General features: G+C 39.4%; 1 protein-coding gene across 4 annotated transcripts in view; it reads left to right on the forward strand.

The window, feature by feature from the left end:
- The window catches only part of Togaram1 (TOG array regulator of axonemal microtubules 1), a 108,950-nt gene that overhangs the window by 68,822 nt on the left and 18,834 nt on the right, over positions 1 to 21,294 (forward strand). For all 4 annotated transcript variants that reach the window (XM_004649143.2, XM_045155037.1, XM_045155038.1 and 1 more), the window contains 6 exons: positions 1,332 to 1,485; positions 2,997 to 3,102; positions 4,151 to 4,386; positions 8,183 to 8,341; positions 14,654 to 14,780; positions 16,961 to 17,079. In XM_004649143.2, coding sequence (XP_004649200.1) covers positions 1,332 to 1,485; positions 2,997 to 3,102; positions 4,151 to 4,386; positions 8,183 to 8,341; positions 14,654 to 14,780; positions 16,961 to 17,079 — 901 coding nt within the window. The remainder of the gene's footprint in view (positions 1 to 1,331; positions 1,486 to 2,996; positions 3,103 to 4,150; positions 4,387 to 8,182; positions 8,342 to 14,653; positions 14,781 to 16,960; positions 17,080 to 21,294) is intronic.

Genomic DNA, 21,294 nt, shown 5'->3' on the forward strand with positions numbered 1-21,294 from the left:
TTAGCGCTGGGACCTCAAAAAAATGCTTTAGTCTCTATAAAACTCAATTATTTTTCTTAGTTGTAAAAGTTGTTGCAAAATAAACAATGTATGTCCTCCTCAACTTTGTTCTGATGACTAAATACAGTTTGTAAAACATTTATCACAAGGTCTGTAAGGAAGAGTCTAATAAATACAGTATCTGTTGGGTGTGGTGGTGCACACCTTTAATCCCAGCATTCGAGAGGCAGAGGTTGGGGGATCACCATGAGTTCAAGGCCACCCTGAGACTACTGAGTGAATTCCAGGTCAGCCTGGGCTAGAGTGAGACTCTACCTCGAAAAACCAAGAAAATAAAAATAAATAAACACAGTACTCGCTGGGTGTGGTGGTGCAACCTTTAATCCCAGCACTCGGGAGGCATCAGTAGGAGGATCACCATGAGTTCCAAGCCACCCTGAGACTACATAGTGAATTCCAGGTCAGCCTGAGCGAGAGTGAGACCCTACTTCGAAAAAAAAAAAAAAAAAAAAAAAACAGTACCATCAGTACCTCCTTGCCTTCGGATTTTAAATGGCTTTTAGAAGCCCTTATATATATAATTGGTGTACATCAAGTGAAAGTTACTAGATTTGTGATTTCAACATTTTCTCACCAATATTATTGGTAGTACATGACTTTGTATGATAATTGTTTTCTAGAACCTAAAGTTCCTAATACTTTCTTTTAAAATAATATCACACATGCAACAATGAAATAACCAAAAAAGCTGGACCCACTAATAGCAGTCCATTCTATTTGATTTTTTTCTTTCTAACACCTCTACAAGCATCTTGTGCAGTGCTCTCAGGGATTGCCTAGAGTGCTAGAAAAGGATGTTTTGTTTCCCATATGGTGCTTAACCTCTTGAAAATGCTTTGTAAATTTCTGGTTGTGGAAAAAACATTATTCATATCACTTCACATGCCTTAGGATGTATAATAGATCACTAGTACTATACACACAGAGAAGATCAGGTAAAATTCTCTCTATGTAGATACCTGGACCTTCATTATTTCATTGTCAGCTGTACAGTAAAACAGGTATATATCTACATGATTTTATAAAATGAGACCATATTGATTCCTGTGTTCTTGAAGTTATACTTTATTATTCATAATTAGAATTGTTATATTAAGTGAAACTTATTAATTTTGAAAATAAAACAATTTAAAGTAGGTTTGTCTTTTGAGTATTACAGTTTTTTCCTGAAGAGTTGATATCATAAATTTTCATAATATCCATAGTTGAATGTCATTTGTAGCCTTTGTAACAAGGTTCTCTCTTGCTTCATTTAGTATGTTTTGTTTTAGGTGAAGTATGTCCTGGAGTCATTCCACAGTATAAAGAAAGGATGACTTCTGCTGCTCATAGTCCAGAAATAATGGATTCATTGGAACTACGGCCTTTTTCCAAACCAGAAGTAGCACTGACAGAAGCCTTAAGGCTTTTAGCTGATGAGGACTGGTAAATTCACCATCCTTAATACTGTATGCAGTCTTAGCAAATATTATTTTATTCATTTATTTTATTTTATATTTTTAGTTTTTTGGAGGTAGGGTCTCACTCTAATATAGGCTGACTGATTCTCACTCTGAGGTTGTTCCAGGTTGGCCTCCAACTTGGGCTGTCCTCCTACTTCTGCTTCCCCAGTGTTGGGATTAAAGGTGTGTGCCACTATGCCCAACTGCTTATTTAATTTTTTTAAACATTTTATTTATTTACTTGCCCACGCATGTATGTGTGCATGTGTGCGTGTGTGTGTGTCTTGGTCTGTCTCTCTCTCTCCTCTTGCAAATAAATAAAGATAGCTTTTTAAAAATTTAAAAAAGAAAAAAAAAATTTAAAGAAGAAATCCTGGAAGTACTTCTCAATCTCACCACAGCTGCAATTGTTAACCAAGCAACCCATGCAGTAACTCAGGAGTGACAGAAAGACAGTGGACCTGCCCATCCCTCTTCTGCTGCTTCTGCTTCTTCAACCTGTCTCCCCATTCCCTCAAGTTGCTCTCATCCCATTCTGAACCTTGTCTTCACTTTGTCTCTGCACCAGGCTTCTAGCCGCTGCAAATGAACTCCAGATGCCTCCACTACTTGGTGCACCTGGGCTTATATGGGTACTGGGGAATCAAACCTGGGTCATTAGGTCTTGCAGGCAAGCACCTTAACCACTAAGCAATCTCTTCAGCCCCATTTTATTTATTTATCTACTGGTTTTTCAAGGTAGGGTTTCACTCAAGCCCAGGGTGTCCTGGAACTCACTATGATCCACCTACTCTATCTCTTGAGTGTTGGCATTAATGACATGCACCACCACACCCGCTTACTTTAAAATATATTTTTTTTATATGAGAAAGAGAGGCAGATAGAGACCGAGAATAGGCATGCCAGGGCCTCTAGCCACTGCAAATGAACTCCAGACACATCTGACTTTCTGCATCTGACTTTACGTGGGTACTGGGGAATCAAACCTAAGTCCTTTGGCTTTGTCAGCAAGTGTCTTAACAACTAAGCCATCTCCAGCCCCCTGTGCTTACTTTTTAGAAAGAAGATGGCATTCAAACTCAGAGAAATGTGCCTTTATATTTCCAAAAGTTAACTTAGAGCTGGAGGGGTGGCTTAGCAGTTAAGGCACTAGTCTTCAAAGCCAAAGGACCCAGGTTCGATCGCCCAGGACCACATAAGACAGATGCACAAGGTGACGCATGCTTCTGGAGTTCGTTTGCAGTGGCTGAAGGCCCTGACACACCCATTCTTTCTTCCTCCCCCCCCCCCCTCTCTCTGTCATAAATAAATAAATAAATTGAAGAAAAAATTAACTTAGCTTGGCTGTCACTGTAGTTTTGCTCTTTAAAGATCTTTCCATGTTTGTTTGTTTTTTTAATTTGAGATTCCTAAGTAATAAGGGGGGAGACATTTGAGATCCTTTTCTAATTGAGCTCCATTTAGTAACTGATTTTGTCATCCTTTGTTCCATAGGGAGAAGAAAATTGAAGGCCTCAACTTTATCAGATGTTTAGCTGCTTATCATTCTGAGATATTGAACACAAAGTTACATGAAACGAATTTTGCAGTAATTCAAGAGGTAATACTAGTTTTTAGATAAGAATTGTTTTAAACAAAAGTTTATTTGATTTTAACATGTTTTAAGCAACTTTGAATTATATGATATGAGCATATGTATATGTAAAGTAAACCATGTCTTAATTTATAACATCAAAAAATTAGATACTGAGGCTGGAGGGATGGCTTAGCAGTTATGGCATTTGTCTGCAAAGCCAAAGGACCCAGGTTCGATTCCTCAGGACCCATGTTAGCCAGATACATAGGGGGCACATGTCTAGAGTTTGTTTGCAGTGGCTGGAACCCTGGCATACCCATTCTTTCTCTCTTTTTCCCTGTTTCTTCCTCTTTCTCTATGTCAAATAAATAAAAATAAAATATTTTTAAAAGCCGGGCACAGTGGCGCACGCCTTTAATCCCAGCACTCAGGAAGCAGAGGTAGGAGGATTGCCGTGAGTTTGAGGCCACCCTGAGACTCCATAGTGAATTCCAGGTCAGCCTGGGCTAGAGTGAGCCCCTACCTTGAAAAACCAAAAAGTAAATAAAGAAATAAATTTGATATTGGGCTGGAAAGTGGTTAAGGCACTTGCCTACAAAACCTAACAACCCAGATTTGATTCCCCAGTACTCACATAAAGCCAGATGCACAAAGTGGCACTTTCACCTGGAGTTTGGTTGCAGCAGCTGGAGACCTTTTTTCTCTGTCTGTCTGTCTGACTCTTTTCTATCTCTCTGTGTTTGCAAAAAATAAAAATAATTAGATACTGATTTTTAGGATATAAAGTATCACACAGGGCTGGGAGAAATGGCTTAGTGATTACAGCACTTACCTGCAAAGCTTAGCAACCTAGGTTTGATTCCCTTGTACCCATGTACAGCCAGGTGCACAAAGTAGCACATGCATCTGGAAGTAATTTGCAGCAGCTGGAGGCCCTGGTATGCTCATCTCTTCTGTCTCTCTTCTCCCTCTGCTTGCAAATAAATAATTTTTTTAAAGGTATCACATAATCAAATATGCTACTTTTATACTGAAACATTATAAGCAAAATAAATGTTGGGAACTTTTTTAGGTAAAAAATTTACGGTCTGGAGTTTCTCGTGCTGCTGTGGTCTGTTTAAGTGATCTTTTCACGTATCTAAAGAAGGGCATGGACCAAGAACTCGATATGACAGTAAGAGTTTTATTGCACAAGGCTGGAGAATCGAATACATTTATAAGAGAAGATGTGGACAAGGCACTGAGATCTATGGTTAATAATGTAACTCCTGCACGAGCTGCTGTTTCTCTTATCAATGGAGGACAAAGGTAATGTCAAAAATAATCTTAAACTGTCCTTTAAAAAATTAGCTGGGGGCAGGAGAGATGGCTTAGCAGTTAAGCACTTGCCTGTGAAGCCTAAGGACCCCAGTTCAAGGCTTGGTTCCCCAGTACCCACGTAACCCAGATGCACAAGGGGGTGCACGCATCTGGAGTTCGTTTGCAGTGGCTGGAAACCCTGCCAATTCCCTCTCTATCTGACTCTTTCTCTCCATGTCTCTCTGTCACTTTCAAATAAATAAATAAAAATGAACAAAAAATATTTTTAAAAATAATAGCTGGGCATGGTGGCACACACCTTTAATCCCAGCACTTGGGAGACAGAGGTAGGAGGAGCACTGAGTTTGAGGCCACCCTGAGACTACATAGTGAATTCCAGATTAGCATGGGTTAGAGTGAGACCCTACCTCAAAAGAAGAAGAAGAAATTAGCCAGACATGATGGCTGATGCCTTTAGTTCCAGCACTCAGGAAGCAGAGATAGGAGGATCTTCATGAGGTCAAGGCCTGCCTGAGACTAGACTACATGATGAATTCCAGGCCAGTAAGTACCATGGAGATGCTGCCTCCTCCAGGGCATGGGTACCTTACAAATGAGAAGCTGGAGAAAGATTGGGTCAGAGAGATGGCTGGAACTGACTAAGGAGACTGGCTTAAGAGAAAATGCAGTACAGGAGCCTAAAAATAAAACTCTCCACAAGCACCTCATAGTGACTAGCCTGAGCAATGTCTAAAAGAGGAATGAATGAAGGAGACATCCACCTCCACTGCCTAGGCAAGTGGTAGCACAGGAAGACAGAACTGTGCTGAATCTGGCAGTCTTTCCAATGGATGCAAGAACTATGGAATATGAGTGAATAGAGGAGGGAGCAGGAAGAGGGAAAGAGAAGGAAAAGGAAGGAAGGAGAGAACTAAGGAACTGGCAAGAAAGAGAAGAACTAGTGGCAAAGGTAAACACAATGTACGCAGGTATCCCATACCCTCTGAAAGCCTGAGACACAGAGAGTCCCCTTGGAAAGTATCCACGGATAAAACTATAGCTGGCAGGTAAGGGTGTCCTGCAGAAAGTGGATTCCCAAACAGAAATTTCTCTCAGCTGGAAGAACTGACCAATCTAATGTGTTTGAACTGCCAAAGTTAGCACAACTACAGAGCCTACTACAAAAGATAGCCAGTGGGTTATGAAAAAACACATTTAGGGCTGGAGAGATGGCTTAGCAGTTAAAGGATTTGCCTGCAAAACCCAAGGACCCTGGTTCAATTTCCCATAACCCACATAAGCCAGATGCACAAGGGGACGCATGCATCTGGAGTTTGTGTACAGTGGCTAGAAGCCCTGGCACACCTGGTTTCTCCTCTCTTTCTGTCCCTAATTAATTAATTAATTAAGAAACAAAGAAAAACCACGTTTATCCCAAGTAGGAATAGTGACTGATACATATGTTCTATTTCAAATTATTTATATTTATTATTTTTAAATTTTTTTTAACTTACACTTCTTTGCTTTAGTTGCTAATACTTGTTTTGTTTTAGCTGTGGCACCTGAGTAGGGCATAATGATTCTGCACCTGCCGACTTATTCTGTTACTTCTTCACTTCTCATGCCTCTAACCCATATGCTTCCTCCTCTTCATGGTGTAATCGTTTTTTTCCACTTTCTATTTCCATCTTCCTTTTGTTTCTTTTTTTAATTTTTTATTTTTAATTTGTTTTTCAAGGTAGGATGGCACTGTAGCCCATGCTAATCTGGAATTCACTATGTAGTCCTGGGCTGACCTCAAACTCATGGGAATCTTCCTACCTCTGCTCCCCACTACCCTGTACTGGGATTAAAGGTTTGTGCCCCTGTGCCCGACTTTGCTTTTATTTTTTTTTAATTATTAATGACCTTAGGCTCTTAAAAATTATAAACTACTGTTTTTCCACTTAGTACCCTAATACCAGTAGGGGTGGAAGAAAAGAACTGACAACATTCCAACCAACTAGAAGCACAATCAACAAAATGTAGAAATTAGCACTTATGTCAAAAATAATATTAGAGCTGGGCATGGTGGTGCACACCTTTAATCCCAGCACTCGGGAGGCAGAGGTAGGAGGATCGCCATGAGTTCGAGGCCACCCTGAGGCTACATAGTTAATTCCAGGTCAGCCTGGGTCAGAGTGAGACCCTACTTTGAAAAACCAAAAAAAATATATATATATTATTATTATGATTAAATGCAAATTCATCATTTTTTAAAAAATGCAGACTAGATAACTTACTGACTGGATCCAACTATCTTTTGTCTCTAGGAAACACACCTTATTGGCAAAGATACTCACAAACTGAGAGTCAAAGAATGTAAGCCAACTTGTTAGCAAATAGAAGCTTCCACCCTCCCACCCCTAAAAAACTTGTGTAGCTGTTTTGATGTCTGATGAAATAGACTATGAATCAAGCTAGTCAGAATAGATAATGCAAAACTTAGTGTTTTTTTTTCTTAAAAAAACAAAAAGAAAGGAAGGAAGAAACTGACCATTAATGATCAGAAGTAAGTATATTTCCTATTTACCAGTCATAGTGGATATACTAGATATCCTTCCCATATTTGTGGTATAAGAGCAACATTTTTACATAAGTGAAACTGCTTTAAAACTATGCTTGCTGCTTAAGTACACTAACTTTTTTTTTTTTAGTTTCTTGAGGTAGGGTCTCACTCTGGTCCAGGCTGGTCTGGAATTAACTATGTAGTCTCAGGGTGGCCTTGAACTCACGGCAATCCTCCTGCCTCTACGTCTTGAGTGCTGGGATTAAAGGCGTGCACCACCATGCCCAGCTCGCTAACTTCTTAACTTTTTTTTTTTTTAAGAAAGAAAGAAAGTAAGCGCCAGACATGGTGGTGCACGCCTTTAATCCCAGCACTTGGGAAGGAGAGGTAGGGGGGAATGAGACCCTATCTTGAAAAACCAAAAACAGAAAGAAAAAAAGAAAAAGGAAGGAAAGAACCAGAATAGATAATGAATGGAGGTTACCGCCCATTGATAGAGGGAACAATTCATCAAGAAATTATAGCACTACCTCAAAAAAACCAAAAAAAAAAAAAAAAAATTACAGCAATTGAAGCCAGGCATGGTGGCACACGCCTTTAATCCCAGCACTCGGGAGACAAAGGTAGGAGGATTGCTGAGAGTTTGAGGCCACCCTGAGACTACATAGTGAATTCAGGGTCAGCCTGAGCTACAATGAGACCCTACCTAAAAAAAAAAATTTAAAAAAAAGAGTTATAGCAATTGTAAATATCCACTGAATGTTGGGGCTCTGAATTTCATAGAACAAATACTAAAGGAAATGAGAGGTCAGATAGGTCATGATACAACAACAGTGGGTGATTCAGTGCTGCCTTTCATCTTTAGTCATTCAACAAAGAAGCCTCATTGGTAAACTATACTATATAGATCAGTTGGACTTAACAGATCCACAGATTGATTATTCTGTTGAACAAATATAGAATATACATTTTTCTCAGCAGCCCATAGGACATTCTCTAATTACATGGAGCATAAAGGACAGTCTTCATGAATATAGAAGAATTGAAATAATCCCTTGCATCTTTACTTCTCAGGGAGGGATGATAATGTACATTGTTTGTCATTTTAGCCTTTCAGAATGATTGCTGGAGAGCTGTTCAATCAGAAAGAACTAACAGTAATGGTTGTGACAAGCACTGTTCCTAATGGTAATTAGTTAAGATGTTTGGAAAATACCTCATGCATCAACTAGTTTTCATGGTCATGTCTCCTTGCAGCCATTTACACATTGCAGTTAGAAAATGTACAGCCCAGCATTTATCCGATGTGATAGAATTTATGGAACCAGAGCGGATTCTATCTGGAACAAAGGATATAGCTGAACGTTTATTACCTGCTGCTGCCAAGTTTGCTCAAGACAGCTCACAAGAAACCAGGTGAGTAGCTGCTAATCATATCTGCTATCTTTTTTAAATATTTATTTATTTAAAAAATATTTTAGGGTTAGAGAGATGGCTTAGCCATTAAGGCATTTGCCTGCAAAGCCAAAGGACCAAGGTTCAATTCCCCAGGACCCACATTAGCCAGATGCACAAGGGGGTGCTTGAATCTGGAGTTCGTTTGCAGTGGCTGGATGCCCTGAATGCCTATTTTCTATCTGCCTCGTTCTCTCTCCTCCTCCTCCTCTCCCTCTCCTCCCCTCAAATAAATAAAAATATTTTTTTAAAATGTTTATTTATTTATTTATTTGAGAAAGAAAGAAAGAATGGGCATTCCAGGGCTTCCAGCCACTGCAAACTCCAGATGCATACATCTCTTTGTGCATCTGGCTTATGTGGGTCCTAGGGAATTGAACCTTGGTCCTTTGGCATTGTAGGCAAGCACCTTAACCGCTAAACCATTTCTTTACCCTTTTAATATTTATTTATAAGGAGAGAAAGAGAAGGGGAGAGAAAGAGAGAGAATGGGCATGGCAGTGCTTCTAGCTGCTGCAAACAAACTCCATATGCATGTGCTACTTTGTGCATATGGCTCTACATGGGTACTGGAGAATCAAACCTGGGTCATTAGGCCTTACAGACAAGTGCTTTACCACTGTAAATGCTATTAAGGGAATGCACACTGAATTCTCCAAATGTACAGGTGATACTACATATTCTGGGTAGGATGATGCCAAGTCATTGGGATAAACCTTATGGAAGTGACAGAAGACAGTATGAATGACAGAAAAGTGGCAGAAGAGCTCATTTAGGAAAAATTGAGATTTTTAAGCAAGTAGATGAAAATCAAGGAAATAAGTACATATGGAAAACATAAGAATAATGCATAACAATATATTATACCCTGAAGAATGATATACTAACAATTAGAATAGTCTATGAATTTCTGTTAGTTATAACTTGAAAAACAATTCCATAAAGGTAAGAAACCATCAGAAAAAGGTGGCAAAATATATATAGTTAACCTGTAGATAGTATGATACCTGTGGTGGTGGCAGAAATCATAAAGTTAGTCAGAGCCCTGGGTTAATCTCCTAATCTGTACCACTGCTTGCCCTTAAATAAGTTACTCTTCCTTTGTTAATCTGTTCCTTGTAAAATTAGAAAGGTTGTATCAGGCAATCAATATGTCCTATAAGTTGTTTTAAATCTTACGGCAATAATGTTTGAGGATAATTTACCAACTGGAGGGGAAGACTGAGGAGATGGCTGAATTTTGCAAAGCCTTAAGGTCTGGGTTCGATTCCTGAATACCCACATAAAAGAGATACACAAAGCAGCACATGTGTCTGAAGTTCATTTGCAGTGACACTAGGTCCTGGTATGCCCATTCGCACTCTTTTTCTCTCTCCTACCTGCAAATAAATAATTAAATTGTTTTTAAAAATGGAGAGATGGTCCTGAGTTCATAGGGATTAAAGAAGAGTAAACATTTTAACATGTTAAGACAAAGATGCTCATTGTGTTAGGTAACAGGAGTTAATTTTGTGGAATTCATATACCAAATACTCAAATGCAAATACAGAAAATAATACATTTTCTATTGCTATGTAAGAAATTTTAGAAATGTACTGTAAGACAACATCAGTTATTTGGGATATATCTCTTTATTTATTTATTTTGACAAGTTTATACATGTATACAATGTGTTTTGATAACATTCTTTCACCACTCCATTATTTTATTGTACCTGTCACACACCTGCTGAACCTGTTCTTCCCAAATATTCTTCCTTCTACTTTGATGTTGTGTTTATATTTCTCACTGAGTTTAATTAGGTTTGTTTGCATGAACATGGGTGATTTGCCAGAACATGGGCAACTTAGCAATGACTACTCTACTGAAGAAATTGTCTCCCTATTCCCCAGCAGCCATTGACTGCCAATAACTCCTCAGATGAGTGGGGTCTTCTGAGCACAAACCCCACCCATGACAGAATGTTGATTGGCCCAATTTCACAACAGTAGCAGTGAGTTTATGAGTGCAAAGGTTATGTAATGTCCCCAGAACAGCATTCCACAGCACACCTCTCTGTCATCTGGTTTACATTCTTTCTGCTCTCTTTTCTGTGCTGTCGTCTGAGCCTTGGGGTGATACTGATATTCCATTTAGGATGGAGTACTCAATGGTCACTTACTCTCAGGAGCATATAGTTCTGTAGGTCGAAAAGGTGGCATGACTGAACTGGATTACCTACATAGGGTTCTAAATGGCCAAAATCAAAGTGATGATACAACTGGGCTCTTTTCTACTGTATCTGTAGAAGAATTCACTTCTAAGCTTGCTGAAGTGGTTGGCAACATTCAGTTTCCTGTAAGTATAGCACTAAGGTTCCCATTTTCTTGCTGGATGGCAGCAAGGGTCCTCTCTTGGTTCCTTAGACCACCCACATTTATTTATTTATTTGAGAGAAAGAGGCGGAGAGAGGGAAAAAGAGAGAGAGAATGGGCATGCCAGGGCCTCCAGCCACTGCAAATGAACTCCAGATGCATGCGCCCCTTTGTACATCTGGCTTACTGGGTCCTGGAGAGTCAAACCAGGGTTCTTTGGCTTTGCAGGCAAACACCTTAACCAGTAAGCCATCTCTCTAGCCTCCAACTTTTTTTCCCTTAATAAAATGTCTCTGTATTTATTACTTAAAAAGAAGAAAGAAGGGAAGATGGAGAGATGGCTTAGCAGTTAGGATGCTTGCCTGCTAAGCCAAAAGACCCCAGGTTCCATTCCCCAGGACCCACATAAGCCAGATGCACAAGGTGGCACATGCATCTGGAGTTCATTTGTAGTGGTTAGAGGCACTGCCCCAGTGTACCCATTCTCTCTCTTTATCTGCCCCCCACACACAAATAAATAAACAAGTAAATATAAATATATTTTAGGAAAGAAAAGGAAGAAAAGGGTATTTGATTAGAAGAGGCCCATGTGAAAGTGATATCTCATATTCACAAATTCTAGAGATTTAAGTTAGACATCTTTGGGAAGCCATTTTAAGAACACCTTTAGGACTGGAGAGATAACTTAGCAGTTCAGGTGCTTGCTTGCAAAGCCTAACGTCCTAGGTTGAATTCCCCAGTACCCATGTAAAGCTAGGTGTACAAAGTGACACATGCATTGGGAGTTTGTTTGCAGTAGCTGGGAGCCCTGACATGCCCCATTCTTTCTGTCTGTCTCTCTTTCTCTGCTTGCAAATAATTTTTTTTTAATTAAGTATATGTATACTTTTTTTAAAAAAAGAACATGTTTATATCGCATTAATATTCAAAAACATTCAGAAGAGTCAGGCATAGTAGTGCATACCTATAATCCTAGTACTCAGGAGGTTAAAGCAGAAGGATCTTGAGTCCAAAGCCTGCTTGTTCTGTATAGCAAGACCCTGTCTCAAAAAAAAAAAAAAAAAAAAAAAAAACAGGGGCTGGAGAGATGGCTTAGTGGGTTAAGGTACTTGACTCAGATTTGACTTCCCAATACTGATATAAGCCAGATGCATAAGGTAATACATGGACCTGGAGTTCATTTGCAGTGGCAAGAGGCCCTGGCATGCCTGTTCTCTCTCTCTCAATCTGTTTCTTTCTGTCTCTCAAATAAATAAATAAAATATTTTAAAAATTTAATTAAAATTTTTTTAATATTTTAATTTTTTAATTGAGAGGGTTAAATCATAGACTTAGGAAAGGTTGTTAGTATTTGGTATGCATCTTAACTAACCATACCTCTGTGTGTGTGTGTTGTGTGTGTGTGTGTGCATGTGCAAGCATACACGCACTCATGCTGGGATCAAACCCAGGGCCTCGTACATGCCGTGCAAGGGATCCACCACTGAGCTGTGCACCCAACCCACTATACTCTTTAGTGGCATAGTAGTTATATGTATTTTGACATTATTTAAAATTTTGAAATTACAACATGATTACAGCTAATTTCTTAGGCTTACAGTTGCTCACATTTTATAACTGTTGTTTACTTTGTTTATTTTAGTCATTCCCTTAGTTTTTGGCTCTGCAGTGGACATATATTGTTAGTATTAAGCTAAAAACTACAGTAACACTTGGATTTGTAACATGTTAACATCTAGTTATCTGGATTGTTGTTGAGCTTATTCTGGTTGTAGGAGAGGTCATGTTTGTTCTCTGACTTTACCTCCTTTTTTGTAATTGCATTACATTTGAAGGGATCTAGTTGAAATAGGTGATTGTCCTATGTCCTCCTCACTTAAAAACCTATCCTTTCATCATCCAACCCTATATATTCCAAGTAGTAAATACAAGCATGACTATAATGCATTTTAGGGTCAATCCTCCTTGAAGCATAAGGATGTCGTTCTATATAATATATCTACAATATGTACTTTGATGGTGTCTGACTTTCCACTATAGAATGATTTGAGTTTTTGATTATTTCTTGGTTTATGCAACATAAATCTAGTTGGAACATATTCCATCATTTAATGGCATCATTCATAATTTTATCATTCAATGTTGAGATATTTTAAAGCTTTAAAGTTTATATTTTAAGTACTAGAGAATTAAATTGTGACAAATTGGAATGCATGTAATTAGGAGAGAATGAATTAGAAATATATAAGATCTAGAGAAAGTTGACCCAGGCTACAACATTTGGCCAACAGGTGAGCAACAAAATACTTATGAGTAAGGGGTCCAAGACAAAGAGAAGCTTCTCCTAGCTCATAATTCTGCTAAATTCCAGCCATGAACATGGACAGGGATGCCCTAAAAAATAGCCAAACTTTTTTATTCTCTATGTGATGCATGAGTGAAAATTTTAGGCTAACATGGTTTTAAAAGGGGGCAAGTGGGAGAGCAAGAAAATCTTTGATTTTGTGTAACACTTAGTATATCTACATTTTGATGGCTTACCTAAAATAAGGATGGTAATGTTAATGTTAATGGTTCCCCTTCAGTGGAAAAATATTGCATCTAAGTATATAAACTGGGGTTGGGGAGATGGCTTAGTGGTTAAGTGTTTGTTTGCAAAGTCTGACAGCCCAGGTTCAAATCCCCAGTACCCATATAAAGGCAGATATACTAAGTGGTGCCTGTATCTGTTTGTAGTGGCAAGAGGTCCTGGTGTACCCATTCATATTCATATTCTCTCTCTCTCTCTCTCTCTCTCTCTCTCTCTCTCTCTCTGTCCTTACAAATAAGTAAATAATTTTTTGCATTTTTTCATTGGTAGCTTCCATAATTATAAACAATAAACCATGGTAATTCCCTCCCCCACTTTGCTTTTGCAATTCCATTTTCAGTCATATCCTCTCCCCTTCTCAATGTCTCTCTTTTATTTTGATGTCATTTTTTTTCTTCTATTATGATGTCCTGTAGGTAGTGTCAGGCACTGCAAGGTCATAGATATCCAGGTCATTTTATGTCTGAAAGAGTGCATTGTTAGCAGTCCTACCCTTCCTTTGGCTCTTTCTGCCACCTCTTCCACAATGGATCCTGAGCCTTGGAAGGTGTGATAAAGATATTTTCATGTTGAGCACGCCTCTGTCACTTCATCTAAGCACTATGGTGCCTTCTGAGTCATTAGTACATGGGTATGAACATTAAGAGAAATGCTCACCAGGCAGTTTGGTGAGCATAGTATATACATTTAGCCAGACACCAGTTGACATTACACCTCTGGGGCTTATGACCTGCCCCATCATAGGTTTTCAGCATCAGGCATGCATTCCCTCGTGTGAAGTGGGCCTCTTCCAATTAGAGAGCAGTTGGTTTCCCCCATAATAGTCATGCCACTATTATACCTATTGGCTCATTTAACCTGGCTGACCAATTTTAAGGTTTTCAGTGTCCACTGGTGTTTATCTCCACTGGTGATTTTTCTCTCTCCCATGGAACTGCATGCAGCATAGCTTTTTCTAGCTTTCTATTAGCTGGTTTTACACAGAGGAGGTTTTCATCTCAGCTCCAGCAGGATTTCAGGAAAAATTTTTATATGACATAAACTGATCTTGTTTGTTTTTTTTTTTAATTGTTTATTTATTTGAGAAATGGAGGGAGAGAGAGAAAAAGGAAGAGGAGAGAGAGAGAATGGGTGCACCAGAGCCTCTAGTCACTGCAAACAAACTCCAGACACATGTGCCACCTTGTGCATCTGGCTCATGTGGCAATGGGGAATCAAACCTGGGTCCTTAGCTTCACAGAGAAATGCTTTAGCAGCTAAGCCATCTCTCCAGCCCTGATGTTGTTTTAATATGTATAAATTTATTCATATATTTCCTTGACCCCATAGGTATTATGGTCGAAAGATGCTTTTCCTCATGATGTGTCATCCTAACTTTGAGAAAATGCTTGAAAAGTTTGTCCCATCAAAAGATTTGCCATATATTAAAGAATCTGTTAAAAACTTACGACAAAAGGTATGTAGATGGAGTTTGTTTTGTAAAAATCTTTAAAATAGAGTTTGTAAGACTGGTATTCCTAGCTTGGGAAGTGGAGGCAGGAGTATCAGGAGTTCAAGGCCATCCTTAGGTACATGTAGAATTCTGTTATAGCCTTAACTACGTGGGATCCAAAAACAATTGTAGGAGCTGGGTATGGTGGTGCACGCCATTAACCTCAGCACTTGGGAGACAGAGGCAGGAGGATCACCATGAGTTTCAGGCCAACCTGAGACTACATAGTGAATTCCAGGTCAGCCTAGGCTACAGCAAGACCCTACCTTAAAAAAAAAAAAAGCCAGGAATGGTGACACATGCCTTTAATCCCAGCATGTGGGAGGCTGAGGTGGAGGATCACTGTGAGTTCCAGGCTACCCAGAGACTACATAATGAATTTCAGGTCTGTCTTATCTAGAGCAAGACCCTACCTCAAAAAAAAAAAGAAAGAAAGAAAGAAAGGAAGGAAGGAAGGAAGGAAGGAAGGAAGGAAGGAAGGAAGGAAGGAAGGAAGGAAGGAAGGAAGGAAATGAAATGAAATACATTGTGTTTTCCCATGAAGGTAAAGGATACAAACAATTACTTACTAAATTCTTTTCTTGTGACTCATTTGAAATAGGTCTACATGACAGCACTAAGTGGACCTATGCACTAGGCCTTCAAAACAAATGTTCATTGCTTACTAAAACATAATATTAATGTATGGAAGAATGTTGTTCAGCCTATTAGAGTTACATGATTTGGGGTTGGCCATGACTCTAAACATTTACAACCATGTAATATTAGGCACATAATTTCTACAGTTGAAATTTTTATTTTTATAAAATAAAAGTTGTAATGTTTACTATGCTTGGTCCTTGATTCATTTGCCTTTTTGCCTTGTTAGTTTCTCCATTAAAGAAGGAGAAAAGGAAAGAGAGCAGAGACATTAGTAGCTTAAAAATATAGCATGTTAGCCAGGCATGGTGGCACACACCTTTAATCCCAGCACTATGGAGGCATAGGTAGGAGGATCGCCATGAGTTCAAGGCCACCCTGAGACTACATAGTGAATCCCAGGTCAGACTGAGCTGACCTCAAAAAACTAAAATCAAGCTGGGCATAGTGGCACATGCCTTTAATCCCAGCACTCGGGAGGTAGAGGTAGGAGGATTGCCATGAGTTCAAGGCTACCCTGAGACTCCATAGTGAATTCCAGGTCAGCCTGGGCTAGAGTGAGACCCTACCTTGGGAAAACAAAAAACCAAAAACTAAAAATGTGTGTGTGTGTGTGTGTGTGTGTGTGTGTGTGTGTGTGTCATATTAACACTGTACAGTGCTAGCATTTACCTATTGTTCATATATCTGTTAATTTGCCACTAATTACAAGGTATTTTATGTATCCAATATTTATTTATTTATTTATTTATTTATTTATTTATTTATTTATTTATTTATGAGAGAGAGAAATAAAGAAGACAGAGATAATGGGTATGCCAAGGTCTCTAGCCACTGCAACAAATGAACTCTAGATGCATGCACTACCTTGTGCATCTGGCTTTACATGGATACTGGGAAATCAAACCTGAGTTCTTAGACCTTTCAAGCAAGGACCTTAACCACTAAGCAACTTCACCAGCCCTGCATCTAATACCTTTTAAAGCATATTGTATTATTAAAATGTTGAACATGGGCTGAGGTGCTTGCTTCTAAAGCTTGCTGGCCCAGGTTGATTCTCCAGTACCCATGTAACAACAGATACACAAACTGACATATGCATCTGGAGTTGGTTTTCAGTGGCAAGAGTCCTTGATATACCCATTCACTCTCTGTCTATACTCTCTATACTTACAAATAAAAATTAATAAATGAATTTTTTAATGTTCAAGATTAGTCCCTACGTGGTGGCACATGCCTTTAATTCTCACACTTGAGGGCGGGGGGTAGAGGTAGAAGGACTAGAATGATATCTCAAAAAACCAAAAAAACCAAAAATTAATTAAAATGGCTAAGATTATTTTATCAGGGCTGCTTTGAAAATTACGTTGCTTAAGTTACTTCACTGCTAGTTGGTTTTTGTTTGCTTGGTGTTTTTTTGTTTGTTGCTTTGGTTTTGTTTGTTTTTGCTTTTGTTTTTTGAGATACTCTAGCCTAGGCTGACCTAGATTTATGCTTCCTTGCAGGGTTTGGGTGAGATACCAATGGAAACTCCTTCAGCAAAAGGAAAGCGCTCACATGCTGGCAGCATTGGCAATGCAAGATCTTCTTCTGTTTCTAGAGATACTTTCAGTCCGGCTGAAAGGTAAAATTATTTGGTAATACAGAGCATTAGAGTCTTTTGATGTTCTCACTATCTGTCTCAAAACTTAATGAGTCTGAACTTAATGGGTTTTAACTTAAACTTATCAAAACTTAATGGGTCTTAAAAGTTTGGTAAGGGGGCTGGAGAGATGGCTTAGTGGTCAAGCGCTTGCCTGTGAAGCCTAAGGACCCGAGTTTGAGGCTCAACTCCCCAGAACCCACGTTAGCCAGATGCACAAGGGGGCGCATGCGTCTGGAGTTCGTTTGCAGTGGCTAGAGGCCCTGGCATGCCCATTCTCTCTCTTTCTCTGCCTCTTTCTCTGTTTGTCACTCTCAAATAAATAAAAATATATTTAAAATGGTAAGGACTTAAGTGTGAGATTGTTAGATTTAATTTGGTAGTTATATATTTCCAGTAACTTGGTTGTATATGCACATTATTAGAACTTCAGTTAATACTAAACTTGTCAATATTGAGCTTATGTTGGACAACTTTGATTAATTTTTTTAATTGTTTTACTTTTTTTCTCCTGATTATAAAACACGTCCTATAGTTAAAGAACATTATAACATATACAGGGGCTGGAGAGATGGCTTAGCAGTTAAGCGCTTGCCTGTGAAGCCTAAGGACCCCGGTTCGAGGCTCGATTCCCCAGGACCCACGTTAGCCAGATGCACAAGGGAGCGCACGCATCTGGAGTTCGTTTGCAGTGGCTGGAGGCCCTGGCGCGCCCATTCTCTCTCTCTCTCTCTCTCTCTCTCTCTCTCTCTCTCTCTCTCTCTCTCCCTTTCTCTGTCGCTCTCAAATAAATAAATAAAAATAAACAAACAAAAAAGAACATTATAACATATAAACATTAAAAATGGAATTTATTTAATCTGAGCACTTGGGAGTTAGAAGTAGGAGGATTGCCATGAGTTCAAGCCCATTCTGAGACTACATAGTGAATTCCAGGTCAGCCTGGCTAGAATGAGACCCTACCTCACAAATCCCCCCAAAAAAAATTCTTAATTTTTTAAACATATTTTGGTATATGTAATTTTGTAACATATCTAAGCTATTAACAGCTGATAATACTGGTGGTTCAGGTTTTTAAATCTTTCTTGTCAGGCATGGTGGTGTATGCTTTTAATCCTAGCACTCAGGAGGCTGAGATAGAAGGATCACTATGAGTTTGAGGCCATCCTGGAGCTACATGAGTGAATTCCAGGTCAGCCTGGGCTAGAGAAAGCCCCTACATCGAAAAAAAAAAAAAAAAAAAATCCAGGCGTGGTGACACATGCCTTTAATCCCAGCACTTGGACGCAGAGGTAGGAGGATTGCCATGAGTGCAAGGCTACGTTGAGATGACATAGTGAATTCCAGATCAGCCTAAGCTAGAGCAAGACCCTTCCTCAAAAAATCAAAAAGAGAGAGAGAGAAAGAATGGGTGTGCCAAGGCCTTTAGCCAGTGTAAACAAACACCATATGCATGCACCATTATGTTCATCCGGCTTACATGGGTACTATGGAATTGAATCTGCGTCCTTAGGCTTCACAGGGAAGCACCTGAACTGAGAAATCTTTTTTCCAACCTGTCTTCGACTTCTTTTATAGCTGTGGCATCAGGGCTCACAAATACTCATTAATTTTTCTCATTGAAAGTTCAGTCATAAAAAAAGAAAAAAGAAAAAAAAAGAAAGTTCAGTTATGATTTAGCATACTTAGATTCTACTGGCCACATCCCAGTACTAGACTATATTCAAAGAAAGTTTCCTAGTAATTCTGTGATAAAAAGGAAAGCAGCAAATAGGCCTATGGGACAGAGATGCTCACTGCCATGTGAAGTCAAATACTTGGGAATCCAGGTAGCATCATTGCCAACAGTTTACCCATATTGAACCACACAAATCTTATTTCATCATGTTTAGTGTAGGAATTAGACTATAAATTCCTTATAAGGGAGTTATAAGGCACAGCAACTCATAACTGCAGTGTGCTGTCTGCTTGAGAACTTCACCTGGGTCCTTTGTTTTTTCAGGCAAGTGCCTTAACTGCTAAGCCATCTCTCCAGCCCATCTTCTATCATTATCAGCAGGATCTTTAAAAATGAAAAATCATCATACTGTCCATGTTGATGAATGGTTTGGGCTTTCCCAAATTTTAAATTGTGGTGAAGGCACTTTTAAATAAGGAAAGCTTTGCAATTCTTAGATGCCTTTTGGAGAGTGCTAATAGGGCATTATGCACTGCGCATTTTTCCAAGCACTTTGCTGCTGAGTTACTCATCTCATAGATGTCAGCCAGGTGGTTTATGAGCTATATTGCTATATTCTCATTGCTTGAATGAGGTTATGCAGTGTTTCAAGAATTCACATCAGTAATAGTGAACCATTTTCTGTGTGTTCTCACACATGTGTGCACACCATTATATGCACATATGTGTGCAGATGTGTACATCCTATGCACTTGCCAGTGGAGAATGTCAGATGTCCTTCTCTACCATATCACACGTTATTTTTTTTTTTCTTTTGAGACAAACTCTTCCTGAACCTAGAGCTCTATTTGTTTGCTTAGACTGGCTGACCAGCAAACCCCAGCAATCCACTTTTCTCTGCCCCCCTCAGCAGTGGGATTACAGATATATGTGGCCACATCTGATATTTTACATGGGTGTTGGGGATCTAACTCAGGTCCTCTGCTTGTGCAGCAAGCACTCATGTCCAGAGAAAGTTTTCCTTGCGCACATTTCTCAATTCTCAATGCATCATCCCATTTAGCATGTGGTGTTATAGCTTATTTTTTATCATGCAAATAATTGAAGTGCACAACTTTAATTTCCTTGTTCAGAGACTACACGATAAAAAGAAATCAACCTCTAGCACACTGTTTTTGCACACCACGTCTAGTGAGCCAGGCATGATGGCACACGCCTTTTATCCCAACACTTGGGAGGCAGAGGGAGGAGGATTGCCATGAGTTTGAGGCCACCCTGAGAATACAGAGGGAATTCCAGGTAGAGCGAGACCCCTACCTCAAAAAAACAAAACAAAACAAAAAAAGGAGTGTTCTCCCTTTTCAGTTGATTGGTTTCCAAATTTTCTGTTCCCCACACTGGAATGCAAACATCTCAGAAGTTTGGCTTTTATTTCACTTGTACTTTTGCTGTATTCACATCACCTGGAGCTGTATCACAGGGTCTCTGTGTTGCTCACACTGGCCTCAAACTCCTAGGCTTAAGTGATCCTTACAATAGGTGGGAGTGTAGACATATGCCACTGCACCTGGCTTACTGTTATACTGTTAGCATTAACCTTGATTCCTGGGTTAAGCTAGTTTTTACTGGTCTTCTTCACTGTAAAGTTGCTATTTCCCCTTGTAATTAATAGGTAACTAAGGATACTTTGAAACAAATATCCTCCTCCTGGTCGTAAGGCTGCACATCATTTTTAGCAGCCATTGGTAGATCCTGCCAGCAGCAACTGCTGTGTTACTTTGTTTGCCTATAATAGTGATCTTTTATTTCCCTTATTTTCTGTACATTTGTTAGTTGAAAAATAATTTTTTTCTGTAAAGAAATCTGGCCAGGTGTGATGGTACATGGCTTTAATCCCAGCCCTCAGGAGGCAGAGGTAGGAGAGGGATGGTCATGAGTTGGAGTCCAGCCTGACACTACATAGTGAATTCCAGGTCAGCCTGGGCTAGGGCAAGACCCTATCTCCTCAAAAGGGGGGGGGGGGAGAGGGAGAGAGAGAGAGAGAGAGACGGGGGGGGGGAGAAATCTCTGTCCCAGGGTTGGAAAGATGGCACAGCCATTAGAAGCACTTTTTTACAAAGCCTACCAGCCTGGGTTCAATTCCCAAGCCACTCATGTAAGCCAGACTCAAAAAGCATATGACATTGGTTTGCAACATAAGGAGGCTGTGGTGCACCTATACATACATACATACACACACACACAGATATACACACACATTTTTAAAAACCATTTTCAAATATGTGTGTTATTCCAAAATAATGGGCTCTATTTTATTCTGTAGATTCTAATGTAATCCTATCATTATTCATTTCTTTAACTTATTTACACTTTAGTAGGTCCCTGGAATTGGCTTTGAAACACTCCATCTTGTCAGGCATGGTGGCATACGCCTTTAATCGAAGCACTTGAGAGGCAGAAGTAGAAGGAGTGCTGTGGAATTTGAGGCCATTCTGAGACTACATAGTAAATTCCAGTTC

This window comes from Jaculus jaculus, chromosome 7, assembly GCF_020740685.1.
Source record: "Jaculus jaculus isolate mJacJac1 chromosome 7, mJacJac1.mat.Y.cur, whole genome shotgun sequence".
NCBI lineage: Eukaryota > Metazoa > Chordata > Mammalia > Rodentia > Dipodidae > Jaculus > Jaculus jaculus.